The sequence below is a fragment of the Sturnira hondurensis genome, unplaced genomic scaffold (genome assembly GCF_014824575.4).
Source record: "Sturnira hondurensis isolate 20B ecotype Veracruz unplaced genomic scaffold, ASM1482457v3 Scaffold0003693, whole genome shotgun sequence".
NCBI lineage: Eukaryota > Metazoa > Chordata > Mammalia > Chiroptera > Phyllostomidae > Sturnira > Sturnira hondurensis.
Window position 1 is genome coordinate 2,873,714 of NW_028076324.1, and position 21,091 is coordinate 2,894,804.

The 21,091-nt window shown below is 39.8% G+C and overlaps 1 protein-coding gene across 2 annotated transcripts in view; it reads right to left on the reverse strand.

The window, feature by feature from the left end:
* The window catches only part of HPGD (15-hydroxyprostaglandin dehydrogenase), a 29,486-nt gene extending 14,130 nt beyond the window's left edge, over positions 1-15,356 (reverse strand). The window contains exons 1-4 of one of the 2 annotated variants that reach the window (XM_037042162.1): positions 15,056-15,356; positions 14,572-14,695; positions 11,127-11,233; positions 4,953-5,049 (exon numbers count right to left, since the gene is read on the reverse strand). In XM_037042162.1, the coding sequence (XP_036898057.1) occupies positions 4,953-5,049; positions 11,127-11,233; positions 14,572-14,695; positions 15,056-15,148 (421 nt within the window). In that variant the 5' untranslated portion in view covers positions 15,149-15,356. The other variant, XM_037042163.1, reaches the window with a different exon arrangement.
* Between the last annotated feature and the right edge of the window lie 5,735 nt (positions 15,357-21,091).

Here is a 21,091-nt window from a genome sequence, read left to right on the forward strand (position 1 = left end):
CCACTTTAACTACTCCTATGTTTGTTAAACTTATTAATTGCATTTGATATTTGGTCTGCGTCAGTGGTCATTACTCATTAACTTCTCTGCCCAAACCAGTGTGCCAAGGTTTTTACTATGACAGTGAAGGACTCCACTGAATCTATGCACGAGATCATGACGACAGACTGGCTGGGTTAGATGCAACCCACAGCTATGCCTTTAATAGAGTGAGCAGTGAGGGGAAAACAAGAAAAATCTGTGAGGAAGGAAAGTTTGGACACCAAAAGGGAACAAACAGTGGAAATACTTGTCCTACAATTTTGTGACTTATACCTCAACAAAGATGGTTGAAACCTAATTCGGCTCTAGAATTCTTCAAAGACTGTTTTGGTCATGGGACCTCTACCCACATGCCATGGCTTCAAGGGTATGAAATTGTTGATAACACTCCAGAGGAGAGTGCAAAGCCAGAGAAGGCCACGTTTATCTTCCACTTTTACAAACTTCTGAATTTTTGCCAAACTAACCTCATCATGGTAAGAACAGAAGCTCTTGGTGAGTGGATAAAGTGAAATACATTTTAATACTCTTACTGAAATGAGGGCTCCTTAGTGACCAAGTCCGGGCGCTCGGAGAGGAAGCAGGGGCTGTCCAGGTTGGTCACTGGCAACAGGAAACAGCATAACTGCACCAGGTGTGGAGGCCTGGCATTAAGAAGGGAGGGTGCCTCCCTTCCTGCTGAGGAAGCGACTGAATCGAGCAGAAGGGACAAAGATAAACTATTTAATCATTAGAAACAGAGTCACCCTGCTCGTCAGGTAGAGCCTCAGAGGGAGGAGTGGTTTGGAATGCTGAGAGACTCATGAACTGTCCCAGTGGTAAGACAGGTCATTTAAAACCAGAACAATCTTATCTCTGAATTTACAGCCATTCACTGTTCTAGCTGCAGGATCAGAGAGAGACCCACAGGTGGTCCCAAAATTGGCTCTGAGATAGGTAAGAAGAGAATGAAGACCTAGGGCCGGGGCGTGGGATGAACAGTAAACTCTTTCCCAACAGAGCAAACAAGACCTCTAGTATGACCCTCAACTTGCTCCTCTCCATGGCGTGTTTTCACTGGAGACTTTGGTCAGCTCCCCAGTGTTTTCAGGGCTTTACTCTGTGTGTCAAATGGGGGCAGAAGCTTATGGTGTCAGTGAAGGTTTAGTAATGTGGTTTTCATACTGAAGCAGTGGCTTGCGTACACGTACACAGCAGTATTTGACGATCCCTTTTCCCCACATTCTGGCCAGTCATGAGTATTTACACTAAACCTACCTTGATCTGATAGCTAAAATGTTACATTTTATTTTGGCTTTCATTTGCATCATTATAATTACTAATGAGGTTGACCATTTATTCCTGTTTATCAGCCATTTGCTCTTTTCTTTCATTTTTAATATTCTTTCTACCCATATTTCAAAAAGGTAACTTTAATCTCTACATCTCATAGAAGATAAACAGCTCAAAAAATTGTGCAAAAAACCTGAAATCTGCTCAAATAGGGCAACTGTACTCAATCATAAAACATATGTTCTAATAAATAGGAACCCTGTAAAACAGACTATACAGAAATGCTTATGAGTTCTATTTGTTCTATGAAGTATAAGTTTATGTTTATACCCATTTTATTGATAATACGGGTTTACTATCAGTTATATTCACTATATATTAATATTTTCTTATTCTTATTTTAGTTCTGGAATATTTGCTCCACAAAAAAAGCCACAGACCTCAAGAAAGCTAAGGTATTTTTCTTGTTCATAAATATATTCCCCCCAAATGTCAATAGTGCATTAAAAAAATTGAAGCAGTGCCCAGGAGGCCTGAAGACACTAGCAAACTACACTGGCTTAATCATGCTGGAGTTCTTTTTTTTTTTTACTTAACAGGAAAAGATGGACATGGTTGAAGAGATTAACAGACAAACCCACAGATAGAAGATACTCTAGTGATTAGACGTACGAGGTCTTTTATCAAGCTGCTTGCACAAGGATTCCAGTTCTACTGCTTCCTTGATATAAAAACTATCGCAAGAAACTTAATTAAACTCTCCTGCCACAGTTTGCTTATCTACAAAGTGGAGATTATAAAATCTATTTTCACAGGGTTGCTACATTAAATGAGATAATCTCATATGCAAGATTTAAAACAATATCATGTAAACAGTGAGTGCTCATTGAATATTAATTATTATATATTTAAATATTTTAATTGGCTAAAAGGCAGTACTATATTGCATCTCTTTATGATGGTCTATATGGCAAGTAAACCTTCTCTATGGTACAGAACGTCTTCCAGAGTCCTAAACTGATCCAATCCTGAGGACCTCCAGGCTTCCTAAGAAGTCAGTGTCTCCTGTGACACAGGGCAAGGAGCGCCCTGTACAGGGTTCCTGGTTCAAGCTCTCCTAGCTCTAGGGAGGGAATCCATGGAACTGTCTCTTCACCACTACCCCAGGCTGTTTTACAGTTATATTTTAAATAAAACATTATTTTTTGTTATTTTTCTAATTATGCATGTACTTTTTCTTATGGTTTTATTTCAAAACCATGTAGATTTGGCCTTGACAACTTGTCTTTAGGGTTTCAGCCTCCTGGAATCTAAAATGTGGTTGCTTCTTAAGTGTTAAATATCTTAAGTGTTGCCCATGCTCTTACCTTTCAATGTATTCTTGGAATTAAAATGTTTTATAAGTGGATGTCATATTCAGAATAACTAGATTATCCTGAAAAAAATTACAGAATTAGTTATAATAACTTCAGGGATGCTGTTTTGACCTTAAGCAATCCAGAAAAGGAGCCTTTTTTTCTTTCTTTTTTTGAGAACTCCTACAGAAGGAAATTTCTAAGTCTCCATTGGAAGCAGGTTTCAGTGGTTCAAGGACCATCTGAGAGTGATTCCTGGAGGAATGAGGAAAATGCTGAGAATCAAATACCACTGTGGTCACAGGTCCCAGCAGTTGGGACTCCCCAGATACTACTGGAGCTGTGGGTGGTGGGCACTGGGCGGGGGCACCTATTGTGCTAAAATGACCACACTAACAGAAACCAGCCAGATATTTTAAGACAGTCTCACTATTTTGGGATATAAAGAGTTTAGACTTGCTGTCACTATTGATCAGAATTCTAAAACTTCTTAAGAGCCCTTGAACTATTCAAGAACCATTGATTTTTTCCCCCAGAATTTTAAAAGTAAGGGATCTGGCTACTTGTGTTACTTGAAAAGTTCCTACCGAAGTAACACAATATCGGCAGATAGTAAATCATTCTGCCCTGAGTGAAGCAGTTTAGATTGCATGTTGCGATAGATATTAACTGTCCACAGGAATCTACTTTTTCCCTGGGCACACAGCTGGGCTGCATTTCCCAGACTCTCTTGTGGTTAGATGAGCCAGGAGATCAAATTCTACACTGGAGTGTGAGCGGAAGTGGAGTTTGCCATTACTGGGTGGGGGGGGAGGGTGATTTTAAATGAGCAGCTATACCTTCTCAGAGTTCTCTTTCTACTGCAGAGAAGGAATCCACCAATGCCACAGTGAACCTTGAAAGCTCCATGGTGAAGATAGAGATTTTGCCAGCCTTGTTTCCAAACAACTGCATAAAGCAGAGGTTCCCTGCAACAAGAACCTAGGCCTGGGCTGATGTACGAGTGAGGACTAAGTGTACCTTATATTTAAGCCATTGTGTGTTTGGGTCTATTTATTACAGCAGTTTAGCATTGAAGGGTGGCAGACTAGATCACCCCCAAATATGCCATGTTTTTGAGTAAGCATTATTTTGGAGTAAAAATAATACTCCAAAATAATGCTTACTCAAAATACACCTGTTGAAAAACGGCAGGTGCAGGAAAGGCACTGGGACTTCCCCTTTTCTTCCTGAAAGCAGGAGTTAAAAATCCATGTAAAAGAGACCCTACCTAACACCAGGGAGAAAGAAACATTCTTATCACCAGAGACTGGGAATCAAGGCTGAGAAATCTGTACACACCTTGTTAAAATAAAATAACTCTTCCTCTAGACTCCCTGTATATCTTAGTTACTTTTCTGCAATTGCTTCTCTTTGTTCAATGCTCATTAGTGCTTTGGCTTGGCCATTTCTTTGGGTTTCCACTTTCCACGAGGGTCCCATGTACATGAAAAATCTGTAGGCTTTTCGTCAGTGACTCTATCTCACTATCTCACTAATATCAACCTAATTCTCAGGTCCACACAGAGAATCTAAGAGAATAGAAGTGAAGTAAAGTACAGCCTCCTGACAGCATATCCCAATTAGTACATCTACCGTATTTTAAAACTTCACATCCTGCCCTGGCTGGTGTGACTCAGTGGATGGAAGGTTGGCCTGCAAACCTAAAGGTCACTGGTTCGATTCCTGGTCAAGGCACATGCCTGGGTTGTGGGCCTGGTCCCCATTTGGGGGCGTGCAGAAGGTTACCAGCTGATGTTTCTCTCCCTCTCTTTCTCCTTCCCTCCCTTCTCTCTAAAAATACATAAATAAAATCTTCAAAAAAATAATAAAAAGATAAAACTCCACACTCTTTCTAAAATCACATGGGAGCAGAGATACCTTAACTTCGTTTTGTACTGTTCACTTTGTCAAAGGTGCTTTCATATGTATTACCACCAGAAACCTCACAGTAACCTTTGAAAAACACTAACACTGGGAAAAATATATAAATATATATATTTTAAAAATAGTACTTCAGTAAAATAACTTAAGGAGTCACAATTTTAAATACCAGAAATAAATACACAGTGCAAGCTTTTGATGTGCAATAGAAAATTTTTAAAAATTAATTCTTAGAGCCATTAAAAAGCAAAAATTAGAGTTTCAGTCTGAAACCCAAAATGCTAATAAGTACACTGTGATGATCTACTTTCATGGTTCAAATCACCAGTAAGAAATTATTAACAAAACCAGCATCCTTACCTGCTATAGACGACATATTGATGATGATGCCGCCGTCACCTCCGTTTTGCTTCCCCATGTAATCCAAACCAAGATAGGTCCCACTGATGACAGAAACCTGGTCCAGAGGCAGGAAGGAGACAAGCAACAAGGCCATTATAATCTGTCATACAATCCCACACCAGTGTCCACCACCGTCCCAGGCACCAATGTAGATTCCCACAACTTTTATTAATGAAGGGGTTTTGAAGTGGCTTTAAAAAAACCAAAAAACAGTTAGTCATTGACCTGGATTCTCTCATTTGCCTGAAGTTGTGGGGCTATCACATCTCTGCAGAACTTCACTTAGTTGTCCAATCTGAGATTTTATGATAAAGACTTTTACCCTGTAGTGTTTGTCAGTGCTAATTCAATTCTCAGCATCTCTAAGAATTCTACCTATTCTTTTTCTTTTCTAAATATTGGATATAAAATTGATTTATCCTTATTAGACGCATATGATTCTCATGTCCAGGGGGTCCACATCCATCTGCCCTATGTAATTATCTTAGATCTTGCAATACATAATAGTAGATACCCTTAATTTCCTAGTTTTCATTGGCTTTATTTTTCCCTGATGAAAACTCTATTTTGCATTTGTATCTACTTCTTCCCCAGGTAATACGGAGGAAGGTGACCTCCTAGCTTTAGTGTAGACACTGGTTAACCTAATTCAGCTGTGGAAATCCCATTCTCCTTGCCAGTGAATGGTTTAGGAGCTGGGAGGTGACCCATTTTTGGCCAGTGAGGCTTCAAGAGCAGTCAGTAGAGCACAGGGTGTGGGGGGAAGTCTGGGGTGGGGGAGAGGGGTGGAACAAAAATGCTGAGACTCAGAGAAAATTTGCATTACTCTTAAGAAAACCAGAAAGAAATTATTACATGACTCCTTTGTCCTTGCTTTGTATGGCTGCACTGAATATTACTAACTATCATCTTTATGATGAACCAGCAAAAAAGATGGCAGTTGGAAGAGTAGATAAGAAATTGAGATGGAACCACAAACAGTCCTGACAGTGAAGTTCTGTCGTGTGAGGTCAACTTTCACCAGTTCAAGTAGGAGACTTTCTGTCACTTGGGGCATGTGATCTTCAGTGATGTCCGTCACTTAATTGTGTTTGTCACAGCTTACAAGTCTGCTTTTGATGGTTCACTCGGCTTCAGTACTCATCACCACATGTACGCACCTTTTCTGTTTTATTTTACCATTTAAGAATTCACTACTCAAAGAAGCTTGGGATATGAAACTTCTATTTGAAATCCTATTTTCCCTTCTAATTTAAGAACTCTCTCCCTTCTAGCTCAGACTTGTCAAAGGTGAAAATTTTCTTTTCACATCTTAATCCCTACTTTTTTTCACTCTCTGTAATACTGCAAAGAAAATGATACAACAGATAATGAGTCTGGAACTGAGGGCACATATTAGTCTTCACCTTCTTTTAATTTAAAAAGTCCTTTGTGAGTTTTTTGAAAAGCATTCAGAGTTGCCTCTCTGCCCCCTAGGAGTTTACAAAGAAGTCAATTGAAGATTCTATTCACTTAAGCTGTGCGTCAGTTTGGTATTAAGTAGGCTTAGAGAGCGTGAGGAAAATATCCACAGGATTCCCTCTAAAATGGAAACACAAAACATTAATGGTTTGTGTAAGAAGGAAAAAATGTAGATGGCTGAAACGACTGCAGTTAGATGCTCTTAGTTCCTGCCCGAGTCTCCAGCATGTCTGAGCAGAAGTTCTGTTCACACGTACTGGTACTACGCTTTTATTCTCAGGTATTTACAGCGTGCTGACACCTCACTTTTGTGGTTTCAGCATCTAGAAGATGCAACCAGACAGAAAATTTGGGAATGTGTCAGCTTTATGTTAATCTTTTTTAAAAGAAGAATTGATTCCCAGGTCTTTGGTGAAGGAGGAAGACAAAGGATAATTTTCTCATCCATTATCAGGATAAGAACTGTGTAACTTTTCAATGAAAATATTCTTGGAATAAATCTACATGACAAGGCCTGATGATTTGCCTTTCAGATTCTTGTCTTTTCTTTAGTTCAGTTCTCAAGAAAGATTCTAATATACATGATCCCTTTCTCTGAAATCCAGTGTCATCTTTTATCTTTTAGGTTCAATATTTTTTCATTTTTGCTCTATTATTGTCTTGCTGCTGTGGGAATTACTTACAATTTAGCAAGTTCTGTCTAACTATAATAATAGTTCAACTGGATCTTTAGATATTATGGAGTAGCAATAACAGAAAGCAGTTACTAATTTAATTTGTAATCAACATCTTGGGAATCAAAGAAAGGGATTGCATTTGACAACAATGTTTCTATCCATCCTTCAACTCTTCATTTAGAGGTAGAATGATTACTCGCCTAGATACTCACCTAGAGGTAGGTATGAGCTGGAACAGAGAAACCCAACTCATACATAAATGAGATAGTGAGAATGAAGAAAATGTAGGTTTCTATACTTTGGAGAAGAAATGCAATCTATTGAGCGGGTAATGTTGTAGTAGCACTGTGCTGGATATTTCATGCAAATTATGGTTTATTTAAGCTTAACCATCCTAAGAAGTTACCTTCATCCTTTCACAAACTAGGATATTCAAGATCAGAGAAATAAAAGTTCATGAATTCTAAATTCTGGACTAAAATCTAGTTTTGACTAATTCTAAAAGTATATCCTTTCCAAGCTCAAAAATTTAGTCAACTCTTGTATTTCCGGGGGAAAAAAACAGCAATGACCAGCTATTTTATTTAATTATTATATGACTATACTAAGGGGTTTTAATATGTTAGCTATATGTCCGAATTAGATTATAAATCCCACTGGGGTGGAGATAAATTATTTAAGTTTATTAAAGCTACAGAATACAAAATAAGTACATTACAGAATGTCCTCGTCTATATTCAAAGTTACATCTACCTCTGTCCAATTGCAAAGTAGCCTTTGCTAGTTATTACGAAGACTTCTTTCATAGTTCTGAGCAGCTATAGACCAGGCTGCTGCGGTTGGCTTCAGACTAAGAAGGAAGCACAGAATAACCTGAAGGAAACGAAAGGCTGGGAAGAGGTTTCATGTATCTCTTGTATGGGAAGAGTGGTGAGATCAAAGGATAAGGAAGAGCTAAGTTTGGTGAGGAGTCAAAGTGGAGGGACAGATAGCACCGTTGGGCAATACTGATATATTAGGAAATCATCCCAACTCTGTATTAAAGTGCAGAACTGAGTATCCATGGATGCAAAGTGTTATAGAATGGCAGTTTATCCAATGAATGTTACTACTCTGTACACAAAACAATTTTCTGCTGTGAAGAGCTCACAGCATACTATCATAAATTATACATGTATAAAAATCATTCTAAAAATACAAATTTTTATGAAATTTAAAAATTGGTATGGCATAGAAGAATGGAATAAACATATTATATGAGATTTCAGAAGAGGGAGAGATAGGTAGAAAGGTCCTTTAAATAAGTGGTTGCTCTCTGACAAGGACAGGAACATAGAAAAGTGTGCAAAAGAACACACAGGATCGTGTGAGGAGGCAAATCACATTCTGAACAGTGTCTAAAAAATTATTCAATAAAACCACACGCAAATATTTGCATTATACTAACAGAGATAGTCAAGTTGGAAGGATAACGATTGGTCAGACTTTAATCTACTCTTGCAATGGGTGTAAATTAAGTAGGAAGGAAAGCAACAGGTTTTTTAGTTATATATGGGTAACAAAGGTTATATCTTGTTGTCCTATGTATCACTAAACAAATGTCATCAGTCTCTGGTGTTAAACTGATGGAGTGGCCTATGTCAGCTAGAGGAAGGCAGATCGTTCAAATCCTTTGTGACAATCTTTTCCCTATTTTTGTGTTTCTTATATTGACTCTAATTACTGGACACTTTTCGGACATCTGCTTTCTCAGAGTATACACACAGTAGGTGTCCATTATGACTGCACTGAGTATAGGAACTTTATGCCCCAGTGACCCTTTTCTATAAAATACCTGGAGATGTTCATCACTGATGAAACTATTAGAAATATCAAGAGTGATGCCAAAGGGAGAGAGCTGCCGAGGCCTGACGGCTGCTTTCTCACTAGGGCTGCGCAATGCAAAAAAAAGTCTTGTCCCTATGTGGTTTCTGAGAGTAGCATAAGTTTATAAAAACATATTCTTAAAACTTCATGAAGCTCCCAACTGGTTGCATATTAATTTTTTGTTTTCTTTGGCAACCAAAGGACATAACATAATACGGTTCATAGTAAGGCAGGATAACTACCAAAGATTAAATATCAAATGTACAGTTTTCTTACCAGCAGGTGAAAATTAAAGCTATCCAATGGAATTTGAGAAGTGAATAGAAAAAGAACAAAACCGAAAAAAAATGAGGAAGTATAAACTAGGAAGTAAAGTAGAGGAACTAAATGTTAATTGTCAGGTTGATAAACATCTGTCATTTGGGATAGAACTGTGCTCTGTTCAGAAATAGATCAAGGAGATAAAAGTGAGCAAAGGAAAAACTGACACTCAAACAAAAAAATATTCAAAGAAAATAAAATCACAAGCAACAATCATTTATAAGCAGAGAGACAAAAATATAAAATTCAATGAGGTATAACCAAGCAAATTCCATGGTATATTAAACATTGATATATCATAAGGTATGATTTAGCCAAGAGATCAAAGTAAGTTTCACAATGAGAAAATACTTCATTTCATTTTACTTACAGTACTAGATTAAAGTGAAGAAAAATCATAGGATTGTCTTAATTCAGGAAAACCAGCTGTCAGGTACTTCTAAACACACACACACACACCAGAAACATCTTGAGGGAAACTTGACAAGTGGGTCTTATTTTGAAATATAGTGATACCCAAGAACATTTGAGAAAATTTTGAAAAAGAAATTCAGGGAGGGTGTTTGTTCTTTCAAATAGTAGATTTTCTTTTCATTTAATGGACTTCAGACATCTATCAAATTTGGGGAGCAACTCTGTACCCTTATCAAAGTGATGCTTACAGATTCAGCTCTTTTGTAAACTAGTATAATTCTCATTACTTCCATCAAGTTATCAATAGAATGACGTAGTTACTGCTGGAAATGTTGATTCAAGTCAAACATTTATCAACCCAGCACTGTCTTTAGGATACTGGGGTGATGACTGAGAGAGAAATAAAAGAGAACAGAATACAGTTCCTTTTCTGGAAGGAGTTTACAATCTCCTAGTAAGATATCATGAAGCAGAGGCCACTCACTGGACTTTACCTAGGCTGGCTATCCCAGCGACAATGACCTTAGCAAGAGCGGGGTGACCTCCTGCGCAGCTCAGCTGGGACATTTTGCTTTAGCTGCGGTTTGGGTTTTACTAAACCCCAATATCTTGTCAAATGTGTTTACAAAATGGGATATCCCATGAACATGTTTTACAATAAATGAAACAGAAATTTTACTTCCTAATTCCACATTTTTGTAATTTAAGTCAGAGATAGTCACCAAAGATGGTGACAAGCACACACACGCTCATAAAAACACACCCGCACTGACCTTCGGGATAAAAATCTCAATAATTACAAAGTCTAAACGTCACTCTAGCCTTGTTTTCTGTTATATTTCTATAATTAAGATTTATTTTTTAATTAAATAAGTAAGCTAGGGTTGGCAATTTTTTTTCCTGTAAAGGACAGGATGGTAAATGTTGTATGCATTGCGTATCATACATCTCTGTCCCAATTATTCAGTTTGGCCATTGGAGCATGAAAGTAGCCAGAGACAACGTGCAAATGAATGGCTAGAGCTGTCATCCTGTTTGCATTTCTTTCACTTTTTTCAAGTACTGTAAAACCTATTTTTAGCTCATGAGTTAGACAAAAGCAGGTGGCAGGCTAGCGCAGCCTGTGGGTCATAGTTCACCAAACGCTAACGTACGCAAGAAACTCTGTTCCTTTTCACATTTTCATGTATCATTTTAGGAGAGATTTATTTTCATAATTAAAAATCCCGAATATCTTCCTATTTGTAAAAGGAGATGCCTTATTTCTAGCTTTCTGTAACTAACTTTTTCTATAAGTCATTGTGTTGTTTTCATGAATATAAAACCCATTTTCCTTGAAAAACATCACATTATTAAACAATTTGGGGTGATAAAGATGGCTAAAATAGCTTACCAAATTAATTTGCAGCATTTTTTCCCAGTGTTTCTCATTATTCACTCCAGCGTTATTGACCAAAATGTCCAGTCTTCCAAAGTGGTCTACCACCTTTCTGAAAGTATCTAATGTCAAAAAAGACACATTATAGGTATGTTCATACTTTCCACATATACATTTCTATCATATCCGATGCCATGACATGAATTTTTATTTATCTACCCTGGTATGAAAATTATACTCTTAGACAGCAACCTAATGCCTTGTTCCTCAAAGTGTGGTTTGTGAGCCAGCAGTCTCCATCAGCATTACCCAGGAGCTTGTTTGAAAGGTAGAATCTTTGACCACCACAAACCTACTGAAGCAAAAATCTTAACTTTAGTAAGATCCATAGATGATTTGCACACACACTGAAGTTTGCTTAGCAGTAACTTAGTGGTGTAAATTTTAGAGAACTGAGCCTCCTACTCTAAGAGCTCTTAGAAGTCAGGTGGGGCCCTGGCTGGTGTAGCTCAATGGAATGAGCGCTGGCCTGCAGACCAAGAGCTTGCAGGTTCCATCCCAGTCAGGACACATGCCTGGGTTTTGGGCTGGGTCCCTGCTTGGCGGTGAGTGCAAAAGGCAACTGATCGATGTTTCTCTCCCTCTCCTTCTCCCTCCTTTTCCCCCTCTCTAAAAATAAGTAAATAAAATCTTTAAGAAAAAAGAAGTCAGGTGGGCAGCCCTCATCTCTTTGTCCCTAAAAAGGTAGTTACTGGGACTGTGGGGCTTAGACTATGATGAGTAATCTTTTTTGAATAAGTCATATTATCTTCATACACTGTAATGTTAAACACATCTTCTTGTGTATTCAAATCCATTCTCTTAATTTCAAGGATTTTTAAGATCTTAGTGAGTAAAATCAACTTTTCATTTTATTTGATTTATTCGATTACTGTACCTTCAATATGCATTATTTCATTCTTTTTTTTCTCACACTGCTATTACTACTTCGTGTAAAAACTATGTTCAACCAAGGTAGAGTGTGCACAGCCTGAGGCCTGACGGTCACTCATTCCATCGTCCAGCTACAAATCCAGTTCTTGCAAACCCTCCTAAGCCAGTTCATGCTCGGTTTTACTCCCTTTGTATTAAGAAACACATTCTTTCTCAGAGTTGACTTTTACCTAGTTCTGTTGGTTTAAACCGTTTTCCCAGGCCCTTTAACATTGGTTCTCATTCCATTACTTGGGACCATAGATACTAATTATGGCTGCCTTTCCAAATGACACCCCGTGCTCTAAGGTTTGGGGCCCAACATGTGAGTTCCTTGGAGAAAGTACATCCCCACACACTTTATTTTGATCCAAATGAAATCACAGAATTACTAATAACCACCAGACATATTGAGGAGGGCATAATCAGTTCCCAAATAGATAAATCATTATGCAAGTTAGCTGTCAAAGATTGGGCCAAGATATTTTAGTATGTGCTCTTTACAGTGCCCTTTACCATACTGGAGTGGAAAACAACAAAATAAAAACTTTACTTTTTCATGGAACTTCTAAGTGCTTCTTAAGATGTCAAACTGATATTAGAAAAGGTCCTCTAGTAGGAGCAAACCCTTTAAAAACACTTTTTTTGCATTTCATCTTAAGAACGTTCCCTTCAAAACTTCGCAACCACCTTATAGGAAATTAGGTTGTTGAACATGTATGTCTTATACTTCTTTAATTTTCTTGTTTTAATCTCCACTGTATTTCTTGTATTCTACCCTCACCAATGTATAATACACCATCTTCTTTCTGACATAACCCTGGACTTTGGGTTCAAGCAACTCAAAATCTTGGCGGCATTTCTATGCTGTGGTACTCTTTACCATTTACCTACTTTCCCCCCACCCCCCATGATGCATTTCTTCACATAGAAAATGAGTTATGTCTTGTTCACCTCCAAACATTTTCGTCTCTGTATTCTTATGATTTCAGTGGAGTCTCCTTTGGCCACATGTCTAAATTGTTTCAACAGTTGTAGGCAGTACTTAATCCTGAAACTGCAAGAGGCAATGCTGTGTTTTCCTGAACTGCAAGTAAGTGCTGATGCCCAGGCAGCATGTGGATGCCTCATGACCACACGCCTCCTGGTCACTTATTATGTGTCCACAGCCATTTATCCTTAAGGAATGTGTTTACAGCCAAGGTACTAACTTTAAATACAGAAAAGCAAAACAATTAAGGTTAAATGTCACATGTGAAACTACATAAATTCAGACAGAAATAGCTTGCAGATGGTCTATCCTCTTCCTTATTCCATCCACATGGATGTTGAGATTTGATGTGTCTCTATTCTTCATCCAAAATATCATGTGCAATCAACAAAACTTTATCCTCTGGCAAAATATGTTCCACCAGCACAGTGTTTATAGATCTCTTCTACTCATGTTTGTAATCCATGTTATAAATCTTTATTAGCATTTTCAGATTTTAATTACACATCTTCCTTTAAAGCAATTTCCCTTGAGTGTAGGGGACCACTCCCTTCCAACATGCTGCTCTATTTTTGTTCTCTTACAGAATATCCCAACATTTTCAAAGAAAGTCACACTTCAGTGTTTCTTTAAGAACGGAAGTATCAGAGTGACTTTTCTGGAAGGTTTTGCTCCCTCAATAAAAAATGTGCCCAACAATTTACTCAGTCTTTCAATAAAACTTTGTGAGATACGAATATTTTAATTTTCTTTCCGCCCCCCCCAAAATTTTTTTCATGCACATCTATTTGGTTTCTATATGACCAAGTTTGTTTATATGCCAGTAGTGTCCCTGATACTTCACAAGTAGATTGTTCTATATTAAGTGAGTAGACGGAAACAGGAAAGCATTGAGGAAAGTCTGATAGAAACTTTCCTTCTGCCATTCTACTTCTGTAGCACAGCCATGATTACTTTAAAGTACCATCTCGTAGGGGAAAAACCAAAGAGAACATGTGGTTAACAGTGTCTAGCATGTCTGTGATGAGAACTCCGGGGCTCGCACTCCAGGACATTTTAAAGAGAAACCTGCCACATTTACTTGTCATTGGACTCTGTGTCTTCCAGTTTTCTGGGGAAAGTTGTTTGTCACGGTCCCTTAGTCTACCTTTAACTTTCCAAGTTCCATCTGCAGTTTTAATCATTGAATAACTGCTGTTAGCAGTGCTGTCTTTGAATTCACGAAGGAATTTTGATTACATTATGCGCTGCCAAATGACTAAAATAAAAGGATTTCTCAAGCTGACTTGGTTTTCCCCAGCCCCCCAGCCCTCCTCTCTGTTTTTATGGCTATTGGGATGGATGTCAGCAGGAACACAACACTCCAAGCAATCTCTTGCCTCTCTCCAGGAGGCCCAGCTGCCTGCTTACTCCAGGCTGACACTCTGGCCCCGGGCTGCTTTCAGGTTATTGCTAGTTCAAGGCGTGTTGCGCTGTGATGGATGGATCCTCTCTTACCTCTCAGTTGTTCCTGGTCGGCCACATCGCAATGGATGAACAGAGTCTTCTGAGGTTCAAACTGCGCATCCAGAGCAGCTTTACACTTCATACCTGTTTCACAGTTCCAATCTACCAGCGCTACCTATGGACAGAGGAGAGGAGTCGAGGTCCTGCGCAGCTCGTTAAACAGACACACAAACAATAAGCAGCAGGACGCTCCTCTTTTGGATCTGACTTTCTGCAATTAAAGGGCAGATTTTCTCCTAGCCGCTTTCTCCTAGCCGCTTTCAAGGTCGGTTTCTCACGAGAGCGTCAGCCTCAACAGCTTTTGAAAGTGACAAACAAGGTGGGCACCTGGGGTGCAACCTCCGTATCTCCCCGGGAGCCCCGTGGCTTCGCGGGGGTGGCGGGTGAGCCTGGGGTGAGCAGAGAAGTTTCTGCGGCCGGGCGCCGCTCTTACCTTGGCACCCTTGTGCAGCAGCGCCTCTGCAAACGCTCTTACCTTGGCACCCTTGTGCAGCAGCGCCTCTGCAAACGCTCTGCCGATGCCCTGAGCCGCGCCGGTCACCAGCGCCACTTTGCCGTTCACGTGCATGGTGCGGCCGCAGATCGTGCGTCTCCGCGTCGCAGCAGCGGCTTTTAGGTTCCTAGCGCGCTTGTATTCCGGCCCAGCGCTCTCCTGCAAGTGGGCGGGGATGAAACTGTCAAGCCAACCCTGGGGCACTCAGGACTCTGTCACCTGGACTGAAAGCACCGCTGCGCTGAGCCGCGCGATCTTTGCCTTCCTGACTCAGAGCAACTTCTGGCTTCGTTACTGGCGGTGGGCCGACAGGAAAAGCAAAAAGGTTACTTCTTAAAAAGATTTCCCTCCATCAATAATATTATACGGTGCCAGGTGGGTACTGGAAGTATCGGGGTGGGGGGAAACACTTTGTAAAGTATATGATTGTCTAACTACTGTGTTGTGCAACCTGAAACTAATACAAGATAATGTTGAACGTAAACAGTGATTGAAAAACAAAATAAAATAAAAGGTTTCTCCTCAGTTCCCCAAGACCACCTCCATAAAACGAGGGCAGAGGAGAGGTTTGGGAGTTTCATTTCCTTTGCTTGCCCCCAGATCTTCCACTCCCTTGCTCCCCAGACCCCCCCCCCCCAAGGAAACAAAGCAAGATTTTAGGGATGTTGCTCTTCTGAGCGATCTAAGGTTTTGTATGAATTCTAATCTCATAGCATTTGCAGTGGGGGTGGGGAGAGCTGAATTAAGTAACATCCCTATTTTTTACTTTGTCGTGTTTTTGACAGGCTTTTACAGAGTCTGGAGATGATAAGTGAACTATGTCCTGACCACACACCCCTGAATCTATTTTTTTTCATGACTGGGAGTTTAGGAGTTTGTTGACACTTCTATTTCAAATCAGTATCAGTCGTGTGTCATCTTGAAGGCACTCTGCAAGAATTCACTTACTTGCCCAGAACTTCTAGGTCACTGTAAGGCTGGTGACTTGTTGGCTCAATGGAATGCTTATTCCCTGAATCATACTCGCTTCAGGGCGAAGTTAACTGAGACACAGAAGTTCTCCGTCCTCCAGGAACTTGAGAGGCAGCTGTGTGCCCAGACATATTCAGCCGGAGGTGGTTTGCTGACCTAGCCCTGGCTAGGCTAGCCCTCACTCTTTCTTTTTTTCTTTTTTCATGTTGTTGGCATTTGTTATAGAAACAGAGAAATCTAAACAGTTGGGGAGGTGGGCTTTGTGTACTTCTTTGCTGCTTATAGGACGTGGGAGGAAAATACTTGGCTCAGCAGGGGAAGGCGTGTTTGGGGAGGCAGCCTAAGAGAAATACAGGCTTTCAGTAAGCCACTGAAGCAGGTCCTCAACCTTGCTTTGAAAATGGGTCTTGAAAAAACATTGAGAATTTAGGACAAGATGAGAGATTTCCGTTCTCTCACAATAACTAAAATTGTAATGTGAAGAATACATTGAGGCATGACATAGAAAGAGAACAGCCGAGGACAAAAAAAATACTATGAAACAAACCCAACCCAATCCCTCCAGCAACATGTGCAGAACACGAAAGAAAACGAACAGTTTGTTTATCAGGAAAGAACTAACAAAAGAGAGTGACAGGGGACTGTGTTGGGAGAGCAAAGGGGCTCCGCCTGTGTGGGGAAAGTAGTTCCAAGAAGACAGGAGCCGTCCGTGGGGCAACTGCTCCGATGAGAATAAGGAAAAACAGGAAAGCCTTGAGTATTCTGTGCCTGTGATTAGTGTCAGTAGGTTTGGGAGGCACAGTAAACATTACTTCTAACTAATCACTTTGGATTATTAACATAAAACACACGTGAGGAAGAGGGAAATGTAAGACAGTTCTTTGTTGTTCTTGTTTTATTTTGTTTGTCTTCATCCCAGAGGAAAGACTGGGATCGAAGGCGTAGAGAGTGCTGCCCTGAGGCCTCTTTCTTCTGAGTTCCCACTGCTGCGGCCTTCGCCCAGACTCATGCATTCTCCTGTGGGGACAGCGGCAGCAGTTACCCTTCTGAGTTGCTTCTTGACCCTCAAATTTCTTAAACCAATTCAATTTCCACAGTCCTCCGAGTAAATATTCTAAGACATAGATCTGATCCTGTTCAGGCATCTTTATTTTTTAAGTTCTTAATGTATTTAAACTCCAGGGCATTTCAGAGGAGGCAGTCTACGCCCCATGTCTTGGTCGTGTGTGAGGAAACCCTTTATGTGTGAGGAAACCCTGTTGGTGAAAATCGACCCCACTTTCGTCTTACAGCGTCTGCTCACCTGACCATCCTTCCCCTCCCACTGTCTTCACTTGTCTTCCCACTCAGCTGTGAAAACTGGACAGGGGGATACCCCGATCACATTGTTGTGATTATCACAGAACCTCTGAGTGTGTTCAAGGAGAGCTGTATCTTTATCTCTAGACGTCGCCAGCAAAGTATGTGCTTGTACATGCTGAATGAACTTCAGATAAACATGAGATGGGTGTTCAATTAAAAGAAGTGAGAAAATCATTCTTTAATTATATTTGATCAATTACACTATTATATTTGTCTTAATATTTCCCCCTCTGCCCCCCTAACCCAGTGCCCCCACCTCCCTCAGACAATCCCTCCACCATTATTTGTCTTTATGTGTATGAGTTATTTGGCTACTCTATTTCCTATCCTGTACTTTCCATCCCCATGGCTATTCTGTAACTACCTACTTGTACTTCTTTTTTTTTTTTTAAGATTTTATTTATTTATTTATCTTTAGAGGGGAAGGAGAGAGGGAGAGAAACATCAATGTATGGTTGCCTTGTACTTGTACTTCTTAATCCCCTCACCTCTTCCCACATTCCCCCACACTCACCTCTTCCCGCATTCCCCCACGCTCACCTCCCATCTGGCAACCATCTGGTAACTTCTTTTCTCTTGCTGTTTTCAAGATTCTCTCTTTATCTTTAACCTTTGATCTCTTAAAATGATGTGTCTTGGAGTGGGCCTCTTTGCATCCACCTTGTTTGTGACTTTCTTTGCTTCCTAAACTTGCATGTCTGTTTCCTTCACCAAATTAAGAAAGTTGTCTTTCACTATTTTTTCACTAGATTTCCAATTCCTTGCTCTTTCTCTTCTCCTTCTGGCACCCCTATGATGAGAATGTTGAATCTCTTGAAGTTGTCCCAGAGGCTACTTGCACTACCCTCAATTTGGGGGGATTCTTTTTTTCTTCTTGTTCTGATTGGTTGTTTTCTGGTTCCTTATGTTCCAAAGCATTGATTTGATTCCTGGCTTCATCCACTCCGTGCCTGCTCCCATGTTCTCTGCTATAAACTAGGTGTTCGGTTCAGTTCTTTGTCCTAATCACCAAGAACCTGGTTACCTGTGCCCACCTGTGACACTCTGACCATTTTTTAATTTGATTGTTTGTTTAGTGTTGAGCTTTATGAGTTCTTATATAGCATTCTGGATATTAACACTTTGTCAGCACTGTTGTTTGTGAATATCATCTCCCATTCAGTTGGTTTGCCCTTCCGTCGATGGGTTCTTTTGCTGTGCAAATGAAAAGTTTTAAAATTTAATATAGTCCCGTTGATTTATTTTTGCCTTTACCTTTCTTGCCTTTGGGGTCAAATTCATAAAATATTTTCTAAGACCAATGAAATACTATGCAGCCGTAAGAAAAAATGAAGTGCTGCCATTTGCAACAACATGAATAGACCTTTGTTATGCTAAACAAAATAAACCAGTCTGAAACAGGTAAGAACCATACTATTTCACTCATATGTGGAATATAAAACTGAAACTCACAGGCACAGACAACAGTATGTTGGTTACCAGAGGGCGAAGGAGGGTAGGAGTTTAGTAAAGGGTAGAAGGGGTCAAATACACGATGATGGGAGATGATTTGATTTTGGGTGGTGGGCACATGATGCAGTATACAGACCATGTATCACAGAAATGTAAACATGAAAGCTATAAAGTTTTATCGACCAACATCATCCCAATACGTTTAATTTAAAAAAATAAAATTTAAAAAATTAACTCTCAGCCTCCATACCATAGTCCACAGTAAACAGTGCATTATTGTCCCTGTTTTGTCAATGAGATTACCAAGTCTGGGAGCTCACTCAAGGTTACAGAGGTGTAAGTGGCAGACCATTCTGCCTTCAGAAAGGATACAATGCACCCTGAGCGCTGTGCGTTCCTGGAAGGCATGACTATGTTTCACTTCTCACAGCGCTTTATACATTATCAGTCTTCAATAAGTGTTCAGAATTCTAGACCTGTGACCTCATATCAGTCAGGAATGGGTTCAAATGCATATAACAGAAGATTCAACTAACAGAGGCTCAGAAATAAGGGTTTGTTTTGTTCACATGACAATGTTTTGCTCACATGGAAGTAGGTAGCTGGAGTGAGATGATTCAGACACCAAGTTTCCCAAGTCATATAAAAAAAATTAGTGACTCACTTGGAAAGTCTGCCTACTGAACTATTCAATCTTCCAAACCCAATTGTGCTATAATAAAGACTTTGTCTTTGCCCAGGATTCCTAGCACAGAGCTCCTGAAGGTCTTGGAATTTCCTGAGTGATATCTTTTGATGCAAGTGAGCTGACTCATGGTGAGAACCTAGGATAAGGCTGATTGATCACCAGAGAGTCCAACTACATAATTAGAGGGTTGAAACTTCTGGCCAGTCTTACCTGTGGGGAGGGTAGGGAAACTAGAGAATGAGTTCAGTCATATGGCCAATGATACAGTCAGTCATGCTTATATAATGAAACCTCAGTAAAAACCCTGGACACCAAAGCTCAGTAGAGCTTTGTGGCTGGTGAGCACATTGCTGTGCTGGAAGAGTGATACACTCGGACTTCATGCAGAGGGTGCAGAGCACTGCATCCCTCCCATACATCGTCGAAAGGGTCAAGTCAGCCTCATTTGCTCTTGTGGCACCATTTGCAGAGCAGGCCTGTGACCCTGTTAAACATGACTGCCACTTTACTCTTCTGAACTTATGTCCCCAGGACTGAAAATTACTGGAAAGCAAGAACAGAACTAACCACTCCCTACAGCCGCAAGCAGAAGATAACAATGGAACAAACTGTACCCTTGGGTTACAATGCCCCAACAGTCTGGGGGCCAGACAGCAGCAACCCCTGACGCTTTCTTAATCTAATTGTGATCCAATAAAAGCTCAAAGCCCCCACCCTTTGATGATGGTGTATTTCTTCACCCCACAGCTCTCTTTCTTAGAGAGGGAATGAAAACTTCATTTACACTTTCTTCTCTTTGCGAATTCTTTCACAGCCAGTGTCACTGACCACCCTAACACTCATCCTATGTGTATCCTATATAATAAAACTGTAAGCTTAGGTATACTACCAAAAAATAAAAAATGCAGTGGTATAAAGAAGGATGTTTTGATAGTTAAATAAAATTGTACCTGTTTAATAAAGGTGTTATGAAGTCTATACTGAATGAAATAAATACAAATCAAGTAGTTAGACCAGTGACTGGCACATAGCAAATATTATATAAATGCTATTATCACTAAGCACTATACATATATAATTGCACTTACTGTTTACAACCCAATAGTGAGGGTTGTGGTCATTATTATTATCATTATGGTCATTTTACAGATGAGGCAAACAGGTTTGAGGAGGCTAGTGAATTGGGCCAACGTCACTTACCTAGGATATTGAAGGAGGTGGCCTTGACTCCACGTGTGACTGGCTCCTGAGTAGCACTTCTTTTTTTTCTTAATTAAGCTCCTTATTTTGACATCGTTGTAGTTAAGCACTACTTTCAGCCATGATTGAATAGTGATTTCTTTAAGAAATATAAGTTAAAAACAGACAAATTTAAACTGAAATTTCTTGATCAAATATGCATTTTCACACACACATACATCTTAGTCCACAGTTCTAACCTGCTGAAACAGGCCAGTCCCAATGTCCCCTGGTCACAGGCCCAGCTCAGAGCAATAGGTTGGTCACCTGATAAATAATAATAAGCTGATCTCATTGTTAAATGA